Genomic DNA, 24,408 nt, shown 5'->3' with positions numbered 1-24,408 from the left:
TGCAAGTCTACACAAAAGATATTTCCAGCCATATCATCAGTGAGGGAATAGCAAAGAATTTCCACCATGACTCCATCATCTGTATTATTCAGATCTGAGTACCAAGGGCATCCCTGGTCTTATCCTACCCAGTACAACAATCTCTCTCTCATATTTACCCTAGGTGTGCGACTGGAGGAAAGATTGGGACCACAGATGTGGGAGGTGTCTGTTTCACACATGTGTTAGGAACCAACGACCGAGATACCACATTACTGGTGCAATGTGAGGGCCAGACACACATTGCCTAACTGTTCAGGTCTTGAAATGTGCTATGATTATGTGAGGTTGGTACATTTGAGCGTCTTTAACCATGAGTCAAAGGTTTCTTAGATAAAAAGCTTCCTGCTGAAACCTATTTGACTCTTGGAACTAGTAGTTCCAATATCAGCTTTTGACATTTTCATTATAGTGATTTCATTTCAGGTCATACCATAGGGTCAGAGGATCATTTCTTAATATACCCAAATGAAAGTGATTATTGCAAAATATTGTACATCTCTGAATTCCTTTCATAGTCTCTGGGTCACCAGAGAATTGCGGATATTGAAGTTGGGTTGTATAGCTCTGATGTTTACCAGGGGACTCTGTGCCATTGGGATTGTCTTCTGTTTATTCATTCTTTCAGTCACGTGTCCATCTATCCTTCCAGATATCCCTTTGTCCGTCCATGTATTCTTCCTTTCATCTATCCATCCATCCTTCCATCAAATCATCCATCCTTCCATCCATCCATGTCTATTGATATGGCACTTATTGTAATTTAACCACGCTAATTTTTGGAGATTTAGAGAAGAACATAAAGTAGTTTGTCTTCTCCAGCAGCTGGTACTGATAGAGCTCTCAGGAAACAAAGGAGAAACAGGTACATTGCTATTCTCAAGCTACTTCTGAGAAAACAGAAAATACATGATGTGGAGAGTACATGTTGGGTTCCCAGTAATGAAAGACTGATCAAGGAAGTAAGACAAGCCAATGAAACTGAACACATCTTGCTTTGTTTTCCCTAAAGTAAAATTCAACTTAAATGGTCTAGAATTATAATACCTAAAGCTTTAGTTAACTACTAGGTTGCTCACTTTCTGTTGCTGTATGTAATAAATACTTGTATTAATATCAACTTTGTCTTAGTCACTGTTCTATTGCTGTGAAGAGACACCACAGCCAAGACTATGAAAGATGGCACTTAACTGGGGGCTCGCTTACAGTTTCAGAGGCTTAGTCCATTCTTACCATGACCAGGGCATGGTGACTTGCATGGCACTAGGACAATACCTGAGAGCTACATCCTGCTCCTCGGTTGAGAGAGAGACTCTGGGCCTGGCATTGGCTTTTCAAACTGCCAGTGACACACTTCCTACAAGGCCACAACTATTCCTACAAGGCCACACCTCCTAATCTTTCTCTAATCGTGTAACTCTATGGTGACTAAGCATTTAAATATATGAGCCTATGGAGCCATTCTTACTCAAACCGGCACAAATTTATAAAGAAAAAAGATTCCTTGTGGCACCTGGTATTAAAAGTTTTGGTCTGCAGAATGTTGGCCAGGAAAGCACAATCTATCATGACTGACATGTGTGCTGGAAGAGGTCTATTTATCTCTTGCTGTCTGGAAGGCAAATAAAAAAAGAAGAGGAGTGAGGTTCAATATCACTCTCAATCCCATGCCCTAAATGACCTAACTTGCCTCGTTTTGGCCCCAACTACTAAAACTCCCCCGCCTTCTACTAGCACTGCAAGATGATAGCCAGGCCTTCGACACATGGGCCTTTGGGGGACATTCAGGATCATACTAGAGCACATATCTCTGTGTCTATGTACAGATCACACAGCTTCCCTGAACCACGGCTGATATATGGTAGGTTCGTTATTCTTATTATTTTTGTTATGATGAAGAAATCTGGAAGCTGGCACATGCCATCAGGATATTGTTACTCTAACACATCTTTGATTGTTAAAGTGATGTATATGGCTTATATGAAGATTCTGGAATCTGGGATTATGAAATGTTCCCCACTGAGAGCTAACCCAACATGCCAGGAATGCTGCCTGCCTTCTTTTTGGTGTTTCTAAGAGACTATCTTACATCTTCCCAGAGTCGAGAAACTACAGCATCCCTGGGAAGAAGATTCTTTCACATTTCAAAGCTACCAGTGCAAGGGGGACCCTTTCTCTCCCTGTGTTATTGTCTCTCTCCTCTTCTACTTATTACTTAACAATAATACTTACTTACTTAACAATTACTTAACAATAAGTACAGTACTTATTGGACTGGCTACATCCCAGTTATCCAGAATAATCATCCCCAGTCTCCAAAGATGTCTTACTGGATTGACTACCTCAGGGTTATCCAAAATAATCATCTCCAGACTTAAAACTATCTTATTACCAGCTTGGTTTTCATCTGAAACCTTGATTCTTTTTGACTAATGAATTAACAGGTTCTGAAGATTAGGATGAAATTAAGGGAAAGGGCACAACTGAGCCCTACTCTTACTGATGGCAGTTGGGAGAAAATGGCTGTTAATATTATTCTTTCTAAAAAGGAGCTATGCAAATTAGGCTTCTTAAACATCAGCAAAGCTTTGTTTTGCACCACATGCAATCTTCACAACTCTCTTCATGTTGAGTTGATCATCCTACCCCATTGTTCTCCAAAGGGATGACTTAAGTTCATACTCCTCCACAACATATTTAAATCATACCCTTTAGAAAATGTGTCTCTGAGATTATTTGATAATTTACGCATAAAACGAATATTGTTCTTAAAAATTTGCATTTATTATTTGCTTTCTGAATGTGAATGGGTTTCTTTATTCCTAGATATTATTTTTTTTCATACTTAGCATAGAAATAATGGTAAATTCATCCAATATATCCTGAAAAAATCAAGGGTCATTAGCTGTGTTATGTATGAATATTCAGTTTATAGGCTTATCATTTGGCAGAAACTTCAAATGAAACAAAAATTGCTACAAATAAGTTTTAAGCATTCTGCTTCATCAGGACAGACACAAACAGGCATACCTAACTAAAACTTATTTCTATCAATGAACACCTACAAAGAATATGACATTAAAGATGATGGTTGATTCCATAAAAGGAAATTCATTAAGAACAAGTGATTTTAAGACACTATAACTCAAAGAGAGGTTTGGAACCATTTATAAAAGAAGTCTAATTTATGCAATGAATAGCACAGCTGATCGATGAAGAAAAAAGCTAAAACTAAGCTTTTTCTTGTGCAGAGATTGCTTGTTGCCCTTCCAAAGTACCATGGTTTTGACAAAGGGCCATATCTTTCCAACAGTTCCATTTCTTTTGCATGCTCAGCACTTGAGATGGTCCTGTTTTTCAAAGAGGACTAACATGTTTGTGGGAACTCAAACAGGACTGCATACATACAAGTTCTTAATGCTTGTTAGTCCTAGAATGGCAATACTCAATACATCCTGAGCTCAGTCTGCTGCTTCACGTACAGTGTGGTAGGATATTGGTGCATAGCCCCTGGTGATGACTGGGCTGTTGTGCTCAGAGAAGATGACATGAGAATATGACAGTTGGTTTTGGAGCTGATGGGATTGGTGCCAGCTCCCTTGCCAGTAGAGTTTCTAAAATGCATGGGTAAAGACAGCCCCATGCATTTGTATTGAGGAGAGGCTGCAATGACTGGCCTTGAGGGAGGGAGCCTGCAAACATAGTCTGCCTTGTCGACAGTGCTTTATTGCTAGTGCTGGGGCTATGGCTGATGTGCTGCATTTTGGTTATTGATGCTGCTCCTGTCATTGTAATTGATTGTTAAACTGATACCTAGCATTTTAAAGATGGTTTATGGAGAAATCAAATGTCCTCCTCTGACAAGATAGAAGATCAGGCAACAGGGTAGTGTTCTTGCATCATGGTGAGGAATTGCGGTGACATCTCACATACCCTGTAGATGTGACAGCCTTTGCTTACCAGAATAACACAGCCGAGAATCATTCCGGCAGAGAGTCTTAACAGTTATCTAGGCCAAGTGGTCTCTAGACTTCTCTGTAGAGAGGACTGTCTTGATTGTTAATTAAGGTGGGAAGACCTACCCTTGCACTATTTCATGGGCAGGGTCCTGAATGGTCTAAGAATGAAAAGACCAGCTGTGCATACATATAATTAGCCAAGGATGTGTGTAGTCTCTTTCAACTCTTCACGGTGAGTGGGACCAGTTGTTTGAGCTCTTGCACTGGCTTCCCCTCAATGATGGACAGTTACCTGGAGTTGGAAGCCCAATAAACTTTTCTTGCCCCTATATTGTTTTTTTGTCAGGCTATTTGTTATAGCAATAAAAATGAAACTAGGGCAGTTTCTTTCCCCCGATTGTTCTCTCTCTCTCTCTCTCTCTCTCTCTCTCTCTCTCTCTCTCTCTCTCTCTCTCTCTCTGTTTATTTCGGCCTAGCGAGGCACACCCATCTACATTTTATTTTCATCTTCCCCCTACCTTTGGCAACAACTTATCTGTATTCCTCTTCTGTTATTCAGTTTTTTCAAGACTGCTTTGCCAATGAAATCATCCACCTCTTGGAATGGGCTTCTTTGGCTCAGCCTAATTGTCTAGAGACCCATCCAGGATGCTCTTGGCTCTGATTTGATTTTTGGATATGGGCCTTCCCATGTAGCTTAAGCTCTGTTTGAGCTGTCTCTTTCTCTCCTGCTTCCCCAACCAGCTAGATAGGATTATATAGTCATGTGCCAGTGTTACCAGCACACCCACCCTGCTGAATGAATTAGTATGTACAAACTACAAAACAGTGATTGGTCTTTTAATACTTGGGTTTTTACCCTTTTGACCACTCTCCCTGCTTCACCCAATGACTGTTAAAATTTAACTTCACACCAACAGCACACAAGGGTTCACTTTTCAAATCTTTATTTACAGCAACCTATTGCCTTTTCCACAATAGACAGCTTGACATGTGAGACACCATCTTACTGCGGCCTCAGCTTGCGTTTCCATGATCCCTACCTTATGCAAACTTGTTTCTTTGTTTTCTGCGGGAAGATGTCACTTCATCTCCTTTGCCTTCATTTTGTTGTTGTTTCTAAATTTGTTTCCTTTTCATTAAGTGGACAGAATAATGGGTTTCATTATGGCATCTTTAAACATACTGGGGACATAACTGTTCTTTCCCCTGATTTAATGGGAGAGTTTTATTGATTTGCTACTGTTTTGGACTTTTATAAGGCCATTCCATATCATGTTTATGAAACAATTCATTACTGGACATAACAGGTATATGATTTTCAAATATTTTCCTCCATATGAAGGATGCTATGCACTCTGTCTATTTTTTCTGCTGTGCAGCAGCTTCTTTGGTATGCTTCCTCTTGTTTGTGTATTGCTTGTGCCTTTTATGGCAGAGTAAAAATCAATCATTGCCAATATTCAATTTGTTTTGATTTTGAGTTTTTCTGGTTTTGGTATTGTGTTTAATTCTTTACTACACTTTGAGTTTTGTGAATTATCTTAGGTGAGTTTCTGATTTCATTATCCCCTTCATGGATATACAGTTGCCCAACATTATTCCTGGTAACTCTCTTCTTTTCTTCCATGAGATTTTCATGTCCTTGTCAAGAATGTGCTGATCTCAATCTATATTCTTGTTTTTTGCTCTTTAACATATTCTCTTGGCCCATGACTCGCCTATGTAGTACCACTTGGTTCAGATTACTATAAATTGTGGTGTAATTTGAAAACAAGAACTATGATATCAGCAGAACCTTCTACAAAGTTACCACAGTTAGCAAATACTGAGTCACCCTTTCTAGGTATAAGGGCTCCCATGAGCCTCTCTTTAACTTTCTTTCAACAGGTCAATACCTAACCTTGTACCAGGGAGATGACTCAGTCAGGCAAATTCTTGCCGTGCAAGCATGAGGACCTGCGTTTGATCTCTAGACCTCATACAAAAGTGCCAAGTGTGGCGATGCTAACCCCAGCACTGAGGAGGTGGACATGGGTTCCTAGGACTGAACTGTAAGCCAGTCTAGCTTTTTCCATGGGTTCCAGGGCAAGTGAGAAACTCTGTCTCAAAAATCAGGAGAATGATATTTGAGGAATGACACTCAAGTTTAAATACTGCCCTCTACGCACACACACACACACACACACACACACACACACACACACACACGCGCACACACATATACACGCACACATACACAGATGTGCCCCCTTCTGCATATAAACACCCTCCTTACGCTCTGCATACATTATCTAACCTTCCTTCATGTGTGTCTCTGTTGAGGGATACCTTACTTGCCATGTATGAAATTTATTAACATTAATTCCAGCTGTCTTCTCCCTTACTCATTCCGAATTGACTCTCATTCATTCCATACACTTCCTCTCAGGACTATTACTAGGGACATAGCTTTGGAGAGCTAATCAGCTACCAAACACCACTAGACATGGTTTTATAGTAAAAAAAAAAAAAAACCCAAAGCACAACATTCCCAAATGCAAATGTGTTTGCAGGATCAATCCCTCAATCTCCATTGCAGTCCGGATAGCAGGTGCTTCTATTGATTGCCGCAAAATTCATGTTTGTGAATAAGCAGAAAGGAGATGGAAGCTTCGAATCTGAGGTTAACTAAATGTTAACAAGTATGTGAGCCTCCAACGATAGAATTCACAAACAATGAATGCAATCTACATGAGATTTGTTAATGTTTTCTCCTTCACTGCAGCTTCGACTGTGAGCCTCAAATGTACTTGCCATGGAGGAAAGGTGTTTAATTTTAATGAAATCAGATTCACCCCCCCCTGCTTTTATAGGCCACACTTTGGATGAAGAGTCTAAGAAGTCTTCTTAGTTCTGTATTTAGAACATATTTAAAGCCTTTCTATTTTTCTTAATGCATTATAGGTTTGTATTATTATTTTTAATTGAAAATAGTTTTTTCATACAGTGTATTTTTATTATGGTTCCCCTCTCTGACTCCTCTCAATTTCTCCCCCCCCCTCCCATCTGGATCCACTTCCTTTCTCTCACTAGAAAGAAAACAGAGTTCTAAGGGAAAATATTAAAATATAATAGGATAAGACAAAGCTAAGCAAGTCAGAATAGGACAAAACAAACAAACAGAAGGAAAAGAACCCAAGAAAAGGCACAAGAAACAGATACAGATGCAGAGACACACTGGTTTGCACACACGGGAGTTCCATAAAGACACAGAACCAAAAAATTGCAAGCCATGATAAATATACAAAACCTATAGGGTAATAAATAAATAAATGAAAATTAATTCTAAAATTAAAGATAAAACTTAAGATAAAACCCTGATATAATATTATGAGACAAGGAACCTCTGAAGATGCCTTTGAGCTGAGTTTGTTTTCTGTTGGCCAATTACTGCTGGGTCTGCTGTCTACCATTAAGAGTGGTTTGCTTCCCCAGTGAGACTCTCTTGGGTAAAACTAATTTTTCATTAGCAAGATGTCTTCTGGCTTAGGGATGGGAGCAAGTGTCCGCTTCTCCTTTCTACTCTAGGACTCCATCTGGAGCAGACTCCTGCAGGCCCTGTACATGCTGCCTCAGTGTCTGTGAGTTCCTATGTGCAAAGGTGCCGTATTTGGAGGACCTTGTTTTCTTGGTGTTCTCCATATCCTCTGGTTCATACACTATTTCTGCCTCCTGCTTCCTCCTCAGGCTTCCCTAAGTACTGAGGGAAGGGGTTTGATTGAGACACTCCATTTAGGGTTGAATGTTCCTAGGTCTCGTACTCTTTGTATATTGCCCGGTTGTGGGTCCCTGTATTTGTTCCCATCTGCTGTAGGAGGAAGCTTCTTTGATGACGGTTGAGTAAAGTATTGATCTATGGGTAAAGCAGGATGTCACAAGCAAGCATTTTATTGCTATAGTCTCTTTGTAGAACAGTAGTATTTACTTTTCCTCTAGGTTCCTGAGCTTTCTAATCTCAGGTTCTTGGTCATCCACACAGTTTCAGGCATGAGTTTCATCTCATGGAGTGGGTCTAAAATCAGATATTGATTGGTTACCTCTACAGGCTTTATGCCACCATCGCACTAGGGTGTTTTACATGTAGAACACCATTGTAGATAGAAGGGTTTGTATCTGGGTTGGTGTTTACATTTCTTGGTAGTGTGCAGTATACTTTCTAGTACTAAGAGCAATAGTCAGTAGGGGTAAAGCCTCTAGGTGGGCTCCAGCTCTACTTCTCTATGTTAAATGAATTGTGTAGGTGATGACTTCATATGTTTAGATTTTTTTCATCTTTACTACTATAAAATAGATTTTTCATTTAAGTGCAAGACCAATTTGGGAACAATTTTTGGGGGAGAACATTTTTAAAATGTAAAATGGAACTTTAAATCAGAGGTTTGTTCATAATTATTGTTTTCTATGGGTGTTCATTTGCATCAAGAAAACATGTTAACAAGATGCTTTTTCCTACATTGCACACAGAATCTCTCTCTCTCTCTCCTCTTCCCCCCACCCCCCCGTGTGAGTGTGTGTGTAAAACAGTGATGGGGTCATGAATTTAAAAGGAGTTAGTGGGAGAATAGGAAGAATTTGAGGGCATATAAATGATACAAATATATTATTTGTGCATGAAATTCTCAACACAAAACAAACTAAAACACCCACAAGTGTTGCTGGTGTATTTTTGACCTTGTTACTGTGGGGTGAAGGTGGAATTCTAGGTTCCTACATAGTCTCCACTAAAATCAGCGTCATTACTATCTGCTAAAGATAAATGTCTGTTTCACAATGGAGATGGAAGTTTGCTCTCAGCTAAGGTGAAGTTTTGTTACAGCCTGGTAATTGTCACCTCTACAGTGGCTGGAGGTGCTGCCATTTTCTGTGTTCCTGGGAGAATGCAGACAGCTGCTATCTAAAAGTTTTCTGTTTTTGCAATGTTCTTCCCTTTCTGTTTGGTGTGTGTGTATGTGTGCATGTATGTGTATGTGTGTGTGTGTGTGTGCATGTATGTGTATAGGTGTTATGTGTATATATATATATATTTGGTATGTATGTGTATGTATATATGTGTATGTTTTTGTGTGTATGTCTATATGCAAGTGTGTATGTATATATGTATGTATGTATGTATGTGCATAGGTGTTATGTATGTGTGTGTGTGTGTGTGTGTGTGTGTGTGTGTGTGTGTGTGTGTGTGTGTTCAGTCATTAGTGTTTCTGGTTTGTTGGCTAAGGCACCCCCCAATATCCTGTTTAGGACAAAGGAGGTAAAAGCAGAAGGCAGGGAAGTTACTGTCTTCCTTCCCTCTGAGTTCTTAACCTGTCTGTCTCCCCATCTTTGCCTCCTTGTGCTTATTTTGTACTGAGAGAGTTTTACCTGTGCTTGGGGGAAACAACCAGAAAAACATAAGCATTGACTGTCCTATCCTTGAGGCAGACATCATGCCAGATAGTTACCTTCCTTCCTTCCTTCCTTCCTTTCTTCCTTCCTTCCTTCCTTCCTTCCTTCCTTCCTTCCTTCCTTCCTTTCTTCCTTCCTTTCTTTCTTTCTTTTTAATTGTTTTGTTTTTTCCCTCGTTTGGGGGCCTTATTTTGATATTCTTCTCATTTTACAAATAGAAAGAAAGCTCACAAAATTATGCAAAAGATTCAAAGTCATTTAGCTCACACATATTACAGAAAGTTCATGAATTTACATGGTAGTCAGATGTAGCCAGCTCAGAACTCTTACCCAGACTCCAGTCATATGATCAGGGCCTGTGCTCTGAGAGTCATATACCCTATATTCATCATGTACACATCAGAGTAACACCCAAGGCCTTCACCAGGAATATTCTGTTCTGTACCACTGACATAGTGGCATACAGCTTCCTAGCTAGGAGCACAGCGAGACACAGGACAACTGACCTGTTCACTGTCTATTTACTTCCATTTCACCTTTCCTTATTGACATTTCCCCTCCTCATTGGTTTGAAAAGTGTGGAAGGAGAGGACAATTATGCCAGAATTTATCTTTAAGTATATAATATATAAGCAAAAGAGGCATTAAAAATAAGCACCAAAGTGGACCCAGGGAGAGGTTCCTAAGAGCTTGGGAGCCTGTCCCAGCTGTGGACGTGATGGAATGAAAATGCTGTAAGACAAATACAATCGGAACATGGTTAGTGATATATTCAGAAATGGCAGTCTGGCTTCTACACACCCTAGGGAATTGTGTATGGAGAGGGCTGTGTGCTGTATTTTACAAGACAGCAAGTTAGTCCATATCTGGATTTTCAGTCTCATATGTGCTGTCTTCCTGTGGCAGTTCGTGTTTCTGAAGAAGCATGTCTTCATAAGACTGCCACATGGCCTATCTGTTCCTTTTCTGTATTGGCAATCACCTCCAGCCTTTTTCAGTCTTATGTGGTCACAAGTGATGCAACTTCCTGTCTCCCACCATACCCTGTCTCTTACCCTTTAATTGCTCCAATAAAATGCATTCTATTTTGCTTCCAGATGACTGCATCATATCCAGGGCCTTCGATGTTTTCCTGTGCCTTTCTATGTCAAGTCTAGATAGCTTTAGAAGCCACATTAAGAAGTCATATTGTTATGGCCTTGTCTCTGCTCTTTTCTTAGGTATTACCAGATCCGAGTGACCTTGAAAGTGTCCTCAAGGATTCCCCACAGACTGAGTGCTTCCATCGTTGGGCAGTCCGGTGAGTAGAAAGCATAGCTCCTGCCCATCATGTGTTCCTGTGTGTCATGGTTTAGCAGAACACAGACAGGGTAGTGCTCACTTTCAATATCTGGACCAGTGGGTTCAGGAAAGGCAGACCCACTATTGGAAGTGGATTTGTGTAAACATTGTTGTTAAGGAGGGTTGGATAAATAAAAATCATTCTTAGCAGTGGCTGGTAGCTGGGGGGAATTGTCTGCAGCAGATTGACTGAAGTCACATCCTGGATTAAATTAATGAGAAATGATATCCAGCTGATAGGTAAGGCGAAGCTGGTTGCTATGGCTTCGGGGGATTGAGTAAGTAAACAGTTCTGCTGGTACTTTCTAGGCAAATAGAGGGTCCGAATGCCATCACCTATTGTAAAAGGACCATCAAGGAAAATCCAGATCCTAATTATGATGCTGAAGATATAAGTGGAAATCCATGGATATAAGAGGAGCCAGACTGATAGAACTCAGTGAGAAATAAAGAAGCTCGTGGATTGGAAATACTTGTGGGAGACTACAGAGCAGAAGTACAGGGTAGTTCGGGAAGAAATAGGACAGAACCACACAGTCTAGTGAGTCTTAAAAGAAACGATTCGGTCTTCAGGGCAGAGAAAGAGAAAGGAAGAGGAAAAACAGGACAACTGCCAAGAACCTGTTCACTGGTAGAAGTAAGAGTGACCCTGATTGTCAGAAACAAGGTGTAGAAGAACGCTGGTCCCAGTCACACTTTATAAAACCCATATGAAATAGGCAAAAGCATCATGGTGTGTCAAAATGTGCACGTGAGACCTTATAAGTGAGAAGTGCAGACACAGAGTGAAGGCTTGTGATTATTCCTCTAACTCTAGACCTATAAAGAGAAAGACTCGGTGGGCCGCCTGCCCCTTCCTCAAGTCTGAGCTAAGCAAGCAGGTATTAGTTATTGGTTGGGTTGCCGTCTCTCATTGATACTTCTCTTTTTCATCCCCCTCTGTTGGGGGTGAGCAATGCATCTTAGGTGAGAAAAGGAGACTGTATACTCTCACACAATCTCTATGCCCCACAGTGTAGATTCAGTGTAATTTCCCTCTTTCCCATCCTCTACTAGGTTCCCTCCTTCCCTGCCTTAGTCTACAACATCCACTAAGACAGCAGGCTACTTGGACTCTGTTTTGCATAAACTCACTATATGATCCTAAGGAAATGGTTAGCACGTTTTCTTCACTTGAAATAGGAAGACAAATGTTCACCCCATGGTGTCTTTCTCTTTTTCTGGAATTGATATACAACCGCTTTGTCTTATAGAGGTGATAAATGCCATTGTGTTGTGATGGGAACTGCCCTAAAGTAAGGGCCCAAGTGTCTGCCCTAAGAGAGGCTGTAAGTCAAAGTGATGACTCAAGGTCTCTTTCTTAGAGTCAAAGCAAGATTGTGGGAGAGAGGTGGCAGTGAGAACCGGATGATTGATGGGAACTATCTGCAGGCCAGTGTGCACTTGGTCTCTTTACTCTCCGAGGTTCTCAGCAGTATGAACTCAGCTCCTGTCACTGCTACACCTTCTCTGGAGCGGGTAGTCCCAGCTGTGAGGACCAGAGACTGCTAGGCATGCAGGACCTTTTGAGGTCCATAGGGAAGGATCTGATTGAGATGGTGCTGCAAAGACAAAGAAAACCAGCAAGAAATGCAACTTCAAGATAAAGCCCATTTCCTCCCTGGTCTAGTTTGACAGGGTAATGGTGGTGATGTAGCTGTCATGCCCCTGAGTTTTGCACTCGAATTCCATTTAGAACAGAGAGCCAACTCATGCCGGCAGTGACTTATGAGCAGACAGCAGTTTCATGGGTGAGAGATACAGTGCATATTTATTTCTCCTTCAAGGTGAATTTTCTCATTATATCACTTTCCTCTGAATGTCTACATTATCCACAAATCTTCCCAAAACTTGGTGCTTAAAACAATGGCCTGTTCTGCTTGATTTTTTCAAGTGGACTGAAGTTGCCTAGCCTCAGGATGTAGTACTGTCTCCCAGGCCTTAGCTGGGATGGAGCCCTTAAAACTTCTTCACTCCCAGGTCAGATTGATCTCTCAGGTCATTACTTGAAGAATAGCTAAGCTTTTACATGTAGTTGGAGTATCAAACTACTTTTAAAAATGGTAGCTCCATTGTCAGGTGATAAAACAAAGAAGATTCTACATTGCTCCCTGACTATGTATGGATCTGGTCCAGGGTTTTTCTTCTGTATCCCATTGGTCAAACCTAGGGCAAGGTTGTCCATCATTACCTGGAAAAAGAATGTGCCTCTTCCTTTCCTGTGAAGCTTTCCCTTCAATCCCTGGTGGAGAAGACACTGACAACCATGATTACAGACAATCATCTAAGCACGCTTTCTATTGTTTGTAGATATCTCTGTATAGAAAATAGCAAATATGAATGTTTTGGAAGCAAAATATGAAGAAACTAAAAAATCTGGGCATGTCAAAGGGTCTCTACAACCCCCATTAATTGACCTGCCTTGTCAATGTCAATGTAGTTTATTTAGTTTGTTCTTTTGTTACAATTGTCTTTTATGTAAACATAGACAAAGCTTTCTGGATCTCGTGGGTGCAGGATTCAGTAGAACCAAGTGTCATCTACACTGAGATGTTCATATTCTGATTCTTCTCCCCCACTTCCCAACCATGTGAAATTAAAAGTTGATTTAGCTATTACCTTTCTAGTGCCTTATCTATAAGTTGGGGTCAGTGGGTTTTACTTATCCTCACAGGGTTTGTGGTGTGAACTAAACAAATTCACTGAGAAAGATAGTTACATAGTTGCTCAGCTCAGAGAAAGTTTACAGTAATTGTTCACTAGGCTAAGTGTGGCTTTGATGCAGAGTAAAGCTATTTGCTATATGTAGCTTTATGTAGAATCTGCTTCATGTAGAATCTCAGTCCTATCCTTAAGGATGAAAGTGTTTGCATCATATGGTCTCACAGTCATCTCATGAAATAAAAGTAATGAGAGTCATGCAATAGAGGCAGAGTTGGCAGACCCCTGAGGGAGCAAGCAAATCTCTAAGCAGGAGCAGGGCGCTAGGTAGAGGAAGAGATTCGTCATGGGACCTGGAAGATCAAGAAACTAAGACTAGATGAGGCTATAGAAGGATGGTCAGTCAGAGGCCACAGTATGACCCCAATCACTGGGACCTAAATGGATCCTTGATTCTCCTTGTCCATGTAGATTAGATCTAGCATATTGTGGGACCTGGGACAACAGGAGAGGAAAAAAAATCTGCTGAATTTGTACCACATGAAAGAGCAAAGTTTTGTCTGAAATGCATAGAAATGAAGGGAGATACTTAGATCAAATGAGCCCAGTGCTGTTCAAATGCACAGTGTTCTCAGCAATTAAACAGTGGGTATGCTTTCTCTCTCCTTCAAGCAAATTAGTTCTTTGGTAAATGTTACACATAAGCACATTTCCATGGTTCATATGGCTTAGATGCAGGTTCTGTAGGTACAAAACAAAGTCACATTGAATTTTGCAAGATAGCCTTTCGTGGTTAGACCCCGTACAGCAAATTCCGTGTGCATAACCTGTCTATCCCTGCATTACCTGTCATAATACTTTTTAAAAGGTCATTTGGAGAGATTTTTCTCTGGAAACAGATAATTTGCTCTCACCTCGGTTAGCTGAGTGGCTTGTGAGTTTGTGTTGGTTAGGAGCACTCTTTCCCTTGGGCATTCTAAAAGATCCCAGTGTCAGAGAAGGGACAGGTACTTGATTAGGTGACAACTGTAATTGAGTTAGACATGTGCACAGTCATGAATGTAAGAGACAAAGAGGGACACCTCTGTGTGAATTTAGTGACATTAGAAAGTGTAGAGTCCTGTCTCAGCAGGTTTCAGGGCCTGAGATGGGGAAGGGGCATTGGTGAACAAAAAAGTCTAACTGCCAGAAGCGCTTCACGGAAGTAACAGCTCCAAATACCTTGAACCATCTTTTATTTATACTTCAAAAACAAACATAGTTTCTGCCATCCTCCAGAGTTAACCTCAGGCAAAACAAGCATGTTTTTCCCAACTTTTAAATCAAAGCAACTTTTAAATCAAAAACATCAGTGCTCAGCATTTTGCTAGCTTGTCTAAATATCAAACCAGACATATCCTCTCCTTACAAAACTAAGAGGTGATAGACACAGGCACACATTCACAAGAACAATGATATCATTCAAAATTAGCAAAGCGTATTTACAGAAATAAGCCGGGGGGAGGTCTGCCACAAGCTGCTTTCATATAGTTTGCTTGTACTTCTCTGACTGTTGGCGTGTCCTACAAAAGGGTCCTGCATGCCTAAGCCCTTCTATAAAGGGTGAACTCTGATAAGGCACATGTTTTCCATTGTGCCATACCATTCTTAATGCTTCCTTCTAGAGCTGGGAGACATAGTGATGTTCCGGTGTTGCTTTCTTATATGAGCCCACGAACTCTTATTGCCTCTGATACTGTTAGCACTCAATCAGAAAAGTTCCCAGGGTATGAAATAACAGCTGGTGTTTCCAGAGAAGAATGCGAGAAGCATCAGTTCCCAAAGAATTTTCGGGGAAAATATTTGAGGAAAAAAAATGGGTTTTCTGAGGATGGTTACTTCTGTCCTATTTATGACTGACAAAGTGAAACCAAAAAAACCACCAAGAGTATCACCAACATTATGAGAGAGAAGAGAGCATGCAGGTCACGCCGCCCCAGCAGTATTTTGGTATTCTGCACTGTCCCAAGGTCCTCTTGTCTTTGCCTAATGAGAGACCATCTCCACAGGTTTTGCCTTGCAGAGACCGGCTGAACAAATATTCATATGCTGATCTGAAACTAGGCCACATGGCTCCCAACAGGAAAGTTTGATCCTTTCATTAGGGTCTTGATTATCAACAGAATAGGAGATTAGAGATTACAGGTAATTGTCTAGGGCATCCCTCGACTGTTCTCAAACCTAAAAGAGAATAAAGACTCAGCATGCTATGTCTCTGTTCTTCTTTTGATGCAGTTAAAACTGGGAAATTACTAGATGAAAAGAGCTGACTGTCTGAGAGGCAGGTCAGACATGCTGTAGTCAGACCGAGTTCACCCCAGCTAAAATCCCACTCACCTAACTCAAAGTCTTCAACCTCCAAGTCAGGTAGCTAAGGATTTGAGAGTTTTTTTTGATGGGACTACTGTACCATGTTTGATGCCTAACATCATCAAAGGGGCCAGCCAGATTTAATCTCTTATCATTGGAGAACCTTACCATGGGTTTAATGAGAGCTCCTGGGTAGTGCCAACACAAGGGTTCCCCCAGAAAAGGTTAATCCACTGTGAAGGAGTGGGGATTGCTGTGAGTGATGAGAGGCGAAGGCTGGATGTGGGTGTTTGTGATGAGGACATTCCTTACGGCAGCTGCATGGCATCAACTCCTTAAGGCGTTTAGCCAACCTTTTCTCAGTGCCAGGCTGTGCAGTCCTGTGTATCCTTTCAGTGTGCCTTGCCCATGGCTAGCTAGCTAAGCACAGTGGCAGTGGAACATATCGTAGGAGCCATGCTTTTTTCTTATGTAATGGGGACTCTGGGAAATCTCATCGGTTTACTTGCTGCATTAAATGAATATTAACTTCACTGTTCTTAGTAGGTATGATATGACATGCACATATTCATAATTGGTTTTAGGCAGCATTTGCATGTATATATAAATGCCTCTAGCGGAATGGTCTCTAGAGAATAGTGCAATAGAACAAATATGTATTGCAAAGGAGATTGGCTTGCATGATGCATGTTGGGTAGTTCAACAATGACTGTCTGTACACTAGAAAGGCTGAAAGTTACTGCAGCTTGGTAGCTATCTGTCCACAAATTTCGGTGATGCCTCAGCAGTTCAGAGATGTACAGTGATAAAGGCCAGGAAGATTCTAGGAGAGCCATGGGTCTAGAGTCTACTTTGTCAGGCTAAACTATTGGTGTCCAGTGTAAGTGGCAGATAGCAACAGTAGGAAAAGCCACACAGTGGATGCACTCAGCATCAGGGAGTAAAGGCAGTAGGTAAAAGCAACCTGACTTTCCTCTCAATACCCTTTATATCTGAGCTGACACCAAATTTGCTCTTCCCGCCCCCCTCAATTAATCCTTCCAGGAAATGCCTCACAGCCCCAACCAGAGATGCTTTATGTATTTGACACCAGATTCAATTAAACTGTCAACCAAGACTAAGTATCATATATATATGATATTTGCACATATGTGTGTATGTGCATAGAAAAGGCTGCTCACAAATTATCTTTCCTGTTCCTAAAATACTATTTGAATCTACAAGATCAAAACAACATTTGTCTGTGTCCAACAACAAACTACTCAGATCTTAGAAAGCAGGAAACCCGAACAATAAGGAGAGGGAAGAATGGAGATTAATTTAAATGTGAGCCTTAAGGTATTCCAGGAAAGGAATCTCAATATGAGACATTTTAACCACTGCATTATGCTAGTACAAGCTTCTCTCTCTCTCTCTCTCCCTCTCTCTCTTTCTCTCTCTCCTGAATTCAGGGTCGCAGTTAGCATGCCCCTGACAATGGAGGGATGCTAAGGGTACACTTAGCGCTGGGTATTTAGCTCCATAAAAAGATTCTGTTTAATAAATTCTCATGTTTCTTCTTCCTCTTGAGATGATAAAAAAAAAAACAAAACAAAAAGTCATTTCCCTCAGGGTGGGGGAGCTTATCAATTAGGGCAGACATGCATGGTAGGAAGGTGCCTATCAAAGTGTATTGGGGCTGTGGGAAATGATTAGGTTAAGAACAGGCATCTGCTAGTGTCTGCTCATCAAAGCAGAGGGAAAGATAGCACAGTAAATTGTGGAGATGTATAAAATTCTCCGTGATTAGTTTTCGTAATGTTTTGAGAGGTAATTTCCATTTCCACTAAGTGGAAGCACTTAAGAGCTTCACCATGTAGGGGCGGGGAGAGACATTTATTTCTCAAATGAATCAATCTAATTTCTTTTCATGGTCCATTAGAGTGCACCTAAATATCAAATACGCCTGTTTTCGCGGAGAATGCTAAGCAGGTAAAGCAGTTCCTCTCTCAGGCTCTGATCCAGGTAGGGTCTTGCAGAGAGCTAGCTCAGGCTTGACAGAGTGGCTGTCTGTCTTCAGCCCCGGAAATTCAGGGAGGCATTTCAATCTGTTACCACGCCATCGCCCCATCTCCAGCCAAGTCACGCAGGCAGCTTGAGGACAGCAATGGCCTGGGTTTCCTTACCTCTGCCCCTAACCGCCGTGAGAGCCTCCTGTGCCAGCTTCCCAGGGACTCAGCTTCCTTTTGGTCAACTTAGCATCTCGCCCATGCTCTGGTCCTGAGACGGCATCTTAAAACTGCCTGGGCCAGCGCCTCTTCCGAGAACTTTCATTACATCATCTGTCACCCTATCTGCTTTGATTGACAACTGACCCTGCTCCTGGTGCCATTGTGAACACCTGTCCCTTCCTTTCCAGTGTTCTGTATTGCTCTACTAGATGGGTGGAAGTACTGCCCGTGGTTTCCCATGACCAGGCTGTATAAGCGTTATCATGCCTGTAAGCATGAATGGCCCTCACATTAGTGTCCTTCACATAATTTGTAAAAGCAGCCTTCGTCCCTCCCAATTGCAGCTCTTCCTACTTCTGCAACCCATCTACCTACTGTCGCTTGTTTTCTCCCACTAGAAGCCATGCTGTCACTTTGGAGAATGATCCACAGGCCTCAGAATTTGCCAGGATATTTGAATCTCCCTACCTTGCTTCCCAAATGCAAGTTCTGCTATGGGCCAGTAGTTATTAATGAAGAAGCTTGGAGGTTTAGCTCCCCTGCTTCCAGAAGAGACAGATAGAAATGCCTGTAGAATTTGCCAGGCTGGCTCTTCTATCTTCCCACCCAGCTTCTCACTGCCCCCGTGACCTCACCGAGGGCAAACCGTCAATGAATTACTGATGCACACATACTGTCTCCCTCTCTACCAACAGCATCCGGAAACATCCAGTTTCAGAGGGTTGGGAGTTGCCAGACCAGACTTCGCTGACTCATTCTAACCCTGTTCCATGACTTTGGTATAGCTCTCTACATGCAAAATAATCAGAGCCTGGAGAGCCAAAGAGCAACTAAGTTGGTATATGTAGTTGACGGATTTCTTGGGAGTCCAAATATTCATATGCATATACTAAGATACCATATCTGTATACCATCTCCCATCCTCATCAAACAGGGATGATGTTTTTATCCATCACAGGTGCTCACAATTCTCTTTCAGTGTCTGCTGGACCTCCACTCTCTAGCTCCAGGAAACTGGATGTGTATGAAGCAGTTAATACACAATGCAGTGAGGCTCAGTCGTCTGCAGTGAAGGGAAAGTGAAGCGATCGGTGTTAGAGATGGGGTTCAGAAGAGACAGAGGGTCTTAGGAGTCAACAAAAGGTCCATCTGGGAAAGTTTCTCTCTTCTGGAATCTGTCTTCTGGGAGGCACATCTGATTCTGGTGCCCAGGCTCAACAGTGAACACTCTCTCTGTGTGAAAAATGAGGAGGGTCCCTCAATGGGTTTCCATGACACCAGATACCTCTGCTCTGTCCATGTACTTTGGAGCCTCCAAATCCCCTAGGATAAAGCCTGATACTCAGGCATGGAATATCACCTGTACTAGTATGTACTAGTATATTACACCGCATTTAGCACAGGAACCTACAAAGAAACTGAAAGAAATGGGCAGGATACTTGTAGCCTGCATCCAGAGATTTAGTACAAGACTTCAGAGACTTATCTCAGTGACAGGAGAGAACAGTCAAGGACAGAGGCTGCAGAAACGAGTGCCTGGTCTGCCCAGGTTACCTAAGTGACCTTCAACTCCTCGATGTCCTCCCTGGACCTCATTTTACGTCTCTGTACAATGTTATCAACAAGGCTCTCTGTAAATGTCATATTATATGTTGCATTGATATCAAAAGCCCTCAATTAGTGATACTGATAACTTTATTTTAGAAATCTGAATTGTTGGAAAAAAAAAGTCCAGGGACAAAAGTATTAAACAGATTTTTTTTGTGTTTTCTGGGAGTCTCATGTGGATCAGGTACTGTGTCCTTGAACCCTCTGAAACCCCGTGTGCTCAACTGTGGGTGCCACGGGCAGTGGGGAACATTCCAGTTTGGAAGATTCCAGCAGGGCATGCAATGCTAGACTGTGGATAGTGAAATTGTGTACCTGTCTAAGGAATCCCTGAGGTCTTTTTTTCCTGATTTGTTTGTTTGTTTGTTTACTATTACTACATACCAATCCCATTCCCCATTTTTCCTCTCCTGCCATCCCCCCTATCTATCCTCCACCAAACTCCCCATCCTCAGAGAGGGTAAGGCCTCCCATGGGAAGTCAAGTCTGTCCCATCACCTCATTGAGGCAGAAACAAGTCTCCCACCTAGGCCTAGGCTGAGCAAGATATTTCTCCACAGAGAATGGGCATAAAATCAGTTCATGTATTAGAGTTAGCAGTGGTATGCTCTCACTCATCTGGGTCTTTATAGTTCATAAACCTATGCTCAGTATCAAGGCAAGTCACATTGTCCTTCCAAGCATTTCTATTTTCCCAAAGATCAGGCAATCTTGTTTTTTATAGGAGACCTTTGATTCATTGTCTTACTTATGTGTGCCCAGTAAAAACTGGGAACACATTACTTCAGAAAGTCAAATGGAGCCAACTCTCCCTAACAGGGACAGAACAATGTGAACAAGAGGCACTTTGAGTAAGAGCAGAGTTTCCCTACAGCGGACAACTGGGAGACTTAGAGTTCCTACAGTCTGGCTTTCAATCCATCTGCACATTGCCCCTCCTGCTGATGGCAGTCAAAGAAAGGACATAGCTTAGTGTGGAAACTCAAGAATGAAAATTAGCTAAGCACATCCCTTTCACTTTCTTCTATCGACAGGACATTCAGAAATCATTCAAAAGTTCCAAAATTATGCTTTTTGTCTCTGCTAATTGAAAACATTTCGGAAACTGTAGGGAAGGGTACGTCTTTAAAACTGGTGTCTTGGGATGCTCTTAAAGTAAGAGCGTGGGCTTGATTTTCTTTGTGCTTACTTTTGGTGTAATGCACACGCTTTAGCCTGGTAATATACTTTTGAAGACTTTGCTCATTTCAGCCCAAGGCACATCCATTCTTGGGGATACTGTGAAATCCACATGCCTAACGCATCCAGCCTGTGAAGTCAGCACGTTTGTGATGTGGTGGTATGTTCTTACTGTGCTGCCGGTGGTGGATAAGTTAGTTTTAAGCCACTGATTCTTACCTGGTGCAAGGTAGACCAAGTTTCAGAAAGAAACCATGTTGGTATCTGGACAAGGAGCATCAGTTATGTTGGACTCCAGCTAAATATGTGATTCCTCTCTTGCTTTTCTCCTTTTCCTTCTCTTCCTCTTCCTCCCTACTTGTCTTCTTTTTCCTTTCTTTCTCCTCCTGCCCCCACTTTTCTCTGCCCTCTTCATTTTCTATTCTCCTCTCCCATTCTTTCTCCTCATTCCTCCCCATCATGACAGTAAATAGCAGTAGCTAATGCTTCCACAATACTGTCTCTGCCCCAGGCCCATTCTCTACTCTTTGCATTTACTGGTTCACAGTAAGAATTTTTGTGAGAAATGAATCATCGGGTGACTTTGTGCCTATATAAACATCAAAGCATAGTATCTTGGCATCTCAGGACACTGTCATCTCCTCTGGAATCTGTTCTTGTTAAAAGTCTTTAGATCATGTATAAAAACGTGTGGAGTAGATACTGTTGCCATTTTCATTGTACAGTGAGAATACTGAGAAAGTCACCACAAATTGGGAGTCAGGATTCTAACTTGAATCCAACCACAGCACAGCTGGTGCCTCTTGTCCACCCTAGACCAGTCAGGAGCACCTTATCAGGCTATAGTGTCCTCTGCACCATCTGCTTTAACGCTCCCTCACAGTCATGGCTTTTCCTCTTCTTTAGGTTCACTCCCAGGTCAGCACATCTGAATTCGAGCATCCCTTTAACTGTAACTTGATATCCTTCCCAGCATTTGTTTAGTGTTCCATCAGCTAAAGCAGGTTTGGTTCAAATGTGCCTTCCGCAGAGAGGCATTCTTGCATGGGATTTTTTTTTTAATTAGCTCCTGTTTACCTGTTGTCACGCAATTTCTTTTTCTGTTCTTCATACCAGTGCAACTAATTTTAGTATATATCCATTTATTTACTTAATGTCTGCATTTCCTATTGAATTTAATAATAATGCTACCTTAGGTAAATCATAACCATTTTAAATGGGTAGGAACCATTTTTAGCATTTATATCTGAGTAAATATAAGTCTTTTTCACTTTGATGGTTCCAGAAAATTGGGATGCTACATCATAAAAAACTGTGAGATCAAGACTCTCATCATAGATAAGACAAGCAAAGTTCCTGCACTGCACACAACAAATCAAACTACCATTTCAAACCAAAGGGAGCTGCCCAGAGCTCATGTGAACAAATCAGTTGACTTTTGTTGACTTGCTTTGGGGAGAGCAGTGAAGTATTTGGTGATTGTCTATTAGTCATGGGCACAGCATCCAGAGATGTTTTTACTGTGTGCACAAACATTTTGGCTTTGTGCTTGGTGAGCTATTGCATCATGCCATCCTCCAGGAAGTGTTTAGTCTCTCCTGTTGCTGATGTCATCAACTTACATAAATGTCTTGGTCTTATTTATTCATTTGAACCCTTAATAGTATGCTGAAGGATGTAGGTTCTGAAGCTACTAACAAAAGACAGGGGCTAGGTAGAAGAAACACCCATGTTCTCCAACAAGCAGAATATAGGTCAAGGTAAACCTGTGTTATAGTTATGGGCAAACCATTCCTCAGATGATCCACCTATCTATATTCAGAGATGAATATAGTCTGACTCAAAAGCTTGCAAGCAAAGGGAACAGATAAAATATGAAGGCAGAGATTCCAGACCTCTGGCTCATTTGAATCACCACCCATCAGATGTCTGCAGGTGCTAACTGACTTGATGCTTTTAGCAAAAGTCTGCTAAAGAGCCCAAGCAACTGCCGTCAGAATGCATATGCCAGAATTGTTATCAAGGCTGAGAAGATGCTTATGAGGTACGACCTAGCTTTGTGACTTCAAAATGGAGATTCTTAAGCCAGCTAAAAGCAAATAAGCCCATTTGACTTATTAGTATATTAGTGTATTTCTTTAATAGTACTCACGTTTGTCTCTCTTTGTCACTTACACTCTCCCCTCAAAGCTCACTGAAATGAGCTTAGTTTAGTCATGAGCAGCTTTGTAAACATTCTGTCCTTGTGACCCTACATGGTATTTTATGACAAACTTGATGGGTGAATACAAGGATTGGGCACATGATTTCATAAGTCACAGGGTAAGAGACCAATTTTATTTGCCTTTTGTCCTGCTGTGGTGATTTATATTGCTGTAGAAAGAAGGGTCTGTGCATGCCTTGTTTATTCCTCTTATTGCCCTTACAGCAGTTCAAGGATCTACAGCCCATGTGAGTGGCAGGAGCCAGCCAGCTTGTGAGTTTGCTGCCTGGACACCTGACAAACCCAGCAATATAAACCTGTACTTCACCTTGAGCCTCTCACCTGCCCTCTGTCCATACAGAGAAGAATTCCAGGGCTTATCAATGGGTCCTTTCTCCTCTCTCTTGGCTCACTTGCCTCCCAGCATGCCCAAGGGAAGGTCTTATGTAAAGCTCTGCCTTCCTGTGCTCACGCTGCTAGACAACACCTTCATCCCTTAGCAGACATCACACTGACCTGAGAAAATCCTCAATGGTTTTGTGGATGGGCTTCCAGAGCATTGCACACACTGTGACATTATCATTTCACTTTTTAAAGTGGGCACTAATGAAAGAAATGGGAATTTTCTGCGGATCTTTTAGTAAGAATTTGTAGCTGGCTGATTTTTGCAAAGTACAACTAGTGTCTGTCTGGATCCAAGCACTAGTTCAGCCTCTTTGAAATGGTAACCAACTTGGTAGACATTTGCTTTAGTTTTTCCTCTAATCATCTCATAATTTTAGATATTTCAGCTGTTCCTTGTATATATTGTGAACTGAGTACTAGAGTAATTTTTTTTCTATATATGAAGATTGTGCTTCCCCAACACCATTTGCTGAAGAAGTTGTGCTTTCCCTTGCCTACTTTCCATGCGTTTGCAGAAAGTCAACTGACAGAGAAGCACACTGATTTATTTCTGGGCTTCCAACTTGCTTATATTATTTGCCAGGCTCCTATATCTTTGTGTGTATTTTGAAGTCAGATTCTGTAATGGCTCTAATGTTCATTTACTAAAGATTTCCTTGGGTGTACATAACTACTTGTAGTTGTATATAAATTTTAAAACATTTAAGGTGAAAAATGGAATTTGAAATTGAGATAAGCATTGCACTGACTTTTTGCACTGCTGTGTGCAATATTATATGCGAATTTTAATGATCATTATTTCCTTCTACTCACGAATATGGAATATCTTTACTTTTATGCTTATTTTCAAATCCATTCTTCCATGTCTCATAGAAGATAAACAATTTACCTACTTGGTTAAATTTATTGTTGAATATTTTGTTGTTTTGGTAGGAATTTAGTTAATAGAATTGTTTTCTTAATGTTTTTTTCAACATTTTATCATTTTTTT

General features: G+C 41.3%; 1 protein-coding gene across 3 annotated transcripts in view; it reads left to right on the top strand.

The window, feature by feature from the left end:
• The window catches only part of Fam135b (family with sequence similarity 135 member B), a 280,584-nt gene that overhangs the window by 140,375 nt on the left and 115,801 nt on the right, over positions 1–24,408 (top strand). For all 3 annotated transcript variants that reach the window (XM_048457323.3, XM_048457322.3, XM_048457321.3), the window contains exon 3: positions 10,643–10,722. In XM_048457323.3, coding sequence (XP_048313280.3) covers positions 10,643–10,722 — 80 coding nt within the window. The remainder of the gene's footprint in view (positions 1–10,642; positions 10,723–24,408) is intronic.

Source organism: Myodes glareolus, chromosome 19, assembly GCF_982192425.1.
Source record: "Myodes glareolus chromosome 19, mMyoGla1.1, whole genome shotgun sequence".
Taxonomy (NCBI): domain Eukaryota; kingdom Metazoa; phylum Chordata; class Mammalia; order Rodentia; family Cricetidae; genus Myodes; species Myodes glareolus.
This window is presented reverse-complemented; position numbering and strand designations above follow the sequence as displayed.